This window comes from Rana temporaria, unplaced genomic scaffold (assembly GCF_905171775.1).
Source record: "Rana temporaria unplaced genomic scaffold, aRanTem1.1, whole genome shotgun sequence".
Classification (NCBI taxonomy): domain Eukaryota; kingdom Metazoa; phylum Chordata; class Amphibia; order Anura; family Ranidae; genus Rana; species Rana temporaria.
Window position 1 is genome coordinate 6,445 of NW_024404550.1, and position 3,556 is coordinate 10,000.

General features: G+C 45.7%; 1 protein-coding gene across 1 annotated transcript in view; it reads left to right on the forward strand.

Annotated features, from left to right (window-relative positions):
* Positions 1-2,404: 2,404 nt before the first annotated feature.
* LOC120922178 (CAP-Gly domain-containing linker protein 4-like) overlaps positions 2,405-3,556 on the forward strand; it is a gene marked incomplete at its 5' end in the record, with an annotated part of 62,425 nt that continues 61,273 nt past the window's right edge. Inside the window, one exon of the mRNA XM_040334648.1 lies at positions 2,405-2,540. Coding sequence (XP_040190582.1) covers positions 2,405-2,540 — 136 coding nt within the window. The remainder of the gene's footprint in view (positions 2,541-3,556) is intronic.

Below are 3,556 nucleotides of genomic sequence, written 5' to 3' on the forward strand. Positions count from 1 at the left end.
AAAATTCACTTTTTTGAATTAAAAAATAAGACAACAATAAATTTGGCCCAATTTTTTTATATATTGTGAATGATAATGTTACGCCGAGTAAAATGATACCCAACATGTCACGCTTTAAAATTGCGCCCGCTCGTGGCATGGCGTCAAACTTTTACCCTTAAAAATCTAGATAGGCGGCGTTTAAAAAATTCTATAAGTTGCATTTTTTGAGCTACAGAGTAGGTCTAGGGGTAGAATTATTGCTCTCGCTCTAACGATCGCGGCGATACCTCACATGTGTGATTTGAACACCGTTTTCATATGCGGGCGCTACTCGCGTATGCGTTCGCTTCTGCGCGTGAGCTCGTCGGGACGGGGCGCTTTAAAAATTATTTTTTTTTGTTTTCTTATTTAATTTTATTGATTTTATTATTTTTTACACTAAAATATATAAAAAAAAAATGATCACTTTTATTCCTATTACAAGGAATGTAAACATCCCTTGTAATAGAAAAAAAGCATGACAGGTCCTCTTATATATGAGATCCGGGGGAGGGGTCACATCTGGGGGAGGGGTCAAAAAGACGTCACCTCTCATATTTAGGCTTAAATGCAAGAAAAAAAAAAAAAAAAGGAAAATTTGTCATTTAAAAAAATGACAGAAAAAAAATTGTCTCTTTTTAAGAGGCTGGGCGGGACTGACGTTTTGACGTCACTTCCGCCCAGCAGAGCTATGAGGACGGGTGGGGGCCATCTTGCCCTCACTCAAGTCCTCACACACAAGGCGGCAGCATCGGATCTCCTCCGCCGCTACCGACGGCTCCGGTAAGCGGCGGAGGGCGCGGAAAAGCGGCGGGAGGGGGGGCCCCTCTCCCGCCACCGATAACGGCGATCTCGTGGTGAATCCGCCGCGGAGACCGCCGTTATCGTTCACACGGCCGCCCGCTGAAAACATGGATATCTCAGTTGTGGCAGCGGCTGCCGTTACTGAGATATCCATGTTTAAAAAGAGGACGTAGATTTACAATACGCGGGTCGGGAAGTGGTTAAGTATGGCCGTTGTTCCCGCGCCGAGTTTTGAACATTTTACGTCGTTTGTGTAAGTCGTTCGCGAATAGGGCTGGACGTCATTTACGTTCACGTCGATACCAATGAGGCTTTGCGGCGTAATTTCGAGCATGCGCACTGGGATTTTTTCACGAACGGCGCATGCGCCGTTCACAAAAAAAAGTCAAATACACGGGGTCAAGTAAAATTTTAATAAAACACGCCCACAACATCCCCATTTGAATTAGGCGGGCTTACGCTGCCACACATACGTTACGCCGTCGTAACTAAGGGCGCAAGTTCTTTCTGCATACGGAACTTGCGCCCAAATTTACGGCGCTCAGGTGTGCAAGTGCTGTTTTTTTTTTGTTTTATTTATTTATTTTTCTAGTATTTGCTGTGATAATTTGGAAATTTAGTGCAACAAAAAAAAGCTTATTATTCAAAGTGATATTCTATGATATGATATATATACCGGTATATACACACAATGCATCCAGAAAGTATTCACAGAGCTTCACTTTTCCCACATTTTGTTATATTTCAGCCTCATTCCAAAAAGGAATAAATTCATTATTTTCCTCAAAATTCTACAAACATCCCCGATAATGACAACGTGAGAGAAGATTGTTTTGAAATCTTTGCAAATTTATTAAAAAGGAAAACATCCCATGTACATAAGTGTCACAGGCTCCTCCCACAAATATGAGTATCACAGGCTCCTCCCATGTGCATGAGGATCCCAGGCTCCTCCCACGGATATGAGTATCACAGGCTCCTCCCAATACTCCTCCCCATGTGCATGAGTATCACAGGCTCCTCCCAATACTCCTATGTGCATGAGGATCACAGGCTCCTCCCCATGTACATGAGTATCACAGGCTCCTCCCAATACTCCTCCCATGTGCATGAGTAGCACAGGCTCCTCCCATGTGCATGATTAGCACAGGCTCCTCCCATGTGCTTGAGGATCACAGGCTCTTCCCAATACTCCTCCCATGTGCACGAGTATCCTGGAATCCATCTGCCCTTAGCTCAGGCATGCAGGCAGGAGGGTGTGCTTAGCTGAGAAAACCCCTCCCCTTCCTGGTATGTATGACATCATTGTGGCCTAGGCCAGAAACCAGGAAGTAACTGAAGTAATGTAAAACCAGTAAATGTAATCTCCTCCCTTCCTCTCTCTTTATGAATTCTGTTGGGATTTGGGGGGTAATACACCCACGCTGCTATTGGATGAACTCGCAGAGTTTGCTGTTTATTTTTTATTTATTTTTTCATATTCTGATTTGGAATAAAAGCAACAATTAGAAAAAATAAGATCTGTTTATTAATGAGCTCGGGAAATCCTCACCTTGGCGCTGTCACTCTCCTCCTATAGGTCGGCACTCTGAGGTTCTGTGGCTCCACCCAGTTTGCCACCGGGCAATGGGCTGGCATTGAAATTGACGAATCCGAAGGAAAGAATGATGGAAGTGTGGGCGGAGTCCAGTATTTTCAGTGCCCGCCCAAACACGGTAAGGACGCCGCTTCCTCCTCCGCTATTCTATGAAGATCTTTGAATTCGAAGCCCTTGACGCGCATGATCGGCGGCAGATTCTGTGACAAAGAAACGATCGGTCTCTGTAATTTTATTGGTCGGTTTTATTAGAACAGCAAAAATATCCAGAAAAACACATTTCATAAAGTTTTAAATTGATTTTCATTTTAATGAGTGGAATAAGTATGTGAACCCCTCACAGAACATGACTTGTGATTGGTGGAGAATACCTTGTTGGCGATCAGAGGTCGGACGTTTCTTGGAGTTGGGGGAAGGTTCCTTAGTAGTTGGGGGAGGTTCCTTAGTAGTTGGGGGAGGTTCCTTAGTAGTTGGGGGAGGTTCCTTAGTAGTTGGGGGAAGGTTCCTTAGTAGTTGGGGGAAGGTTCCTTAGTAGTTGGGGGAAGGTTCCTTAGTAGTTGGGGGAGGTTCCTTAGTAGTTGGGGGAAGGTTCCTTAGTAGTTGGGGGAAGGTTCCTTAGTAGTTGGGGGAAGGTTCCTTAGTAGTTGGGGGAAGGTTCCTTAGTAGTTGGGGGGAGGTTCCTTAGTAGTTGGGGGAAGGTCCCTTAGTAGTTGGGGGGAGGTCCCTTAGTAGTTGGGGGGAGGTCCCTTAGTAGTTGGGGGGAGGTCCCTTAGTAGTTGGGGGGAGGTCCCTTAGTAGTTGGGGGGGAGGTCCCTTAGTAGTTGGGGGGGAGGTCCCTTAGTAGTTGGGGGGGAGGTTCCTTAGTAGTTGGGGGAAGGTTCCTTAGTAGTTGGGGGAAGGTTCCTTAGTAGTTGGGGGAAGGTTCCTTAGTAGTTGGGGGAAGGTTCCTTAGTAGTTGGGGGAAGGTTCCTTAGTAGTTGGGGGAGGTTCCTTGTCGGGGGTTACAGAGGTCAGACGTTTCTTGGAGTTGGCCTCCAGGTTCTCACATCTCAGGAGGGATTTTCTCCTCTCCAAGTCATGAAGGTTTCCAGGCTGACGTTTGGTCACTCCAACCTTCAGCTCCTCCACATATTT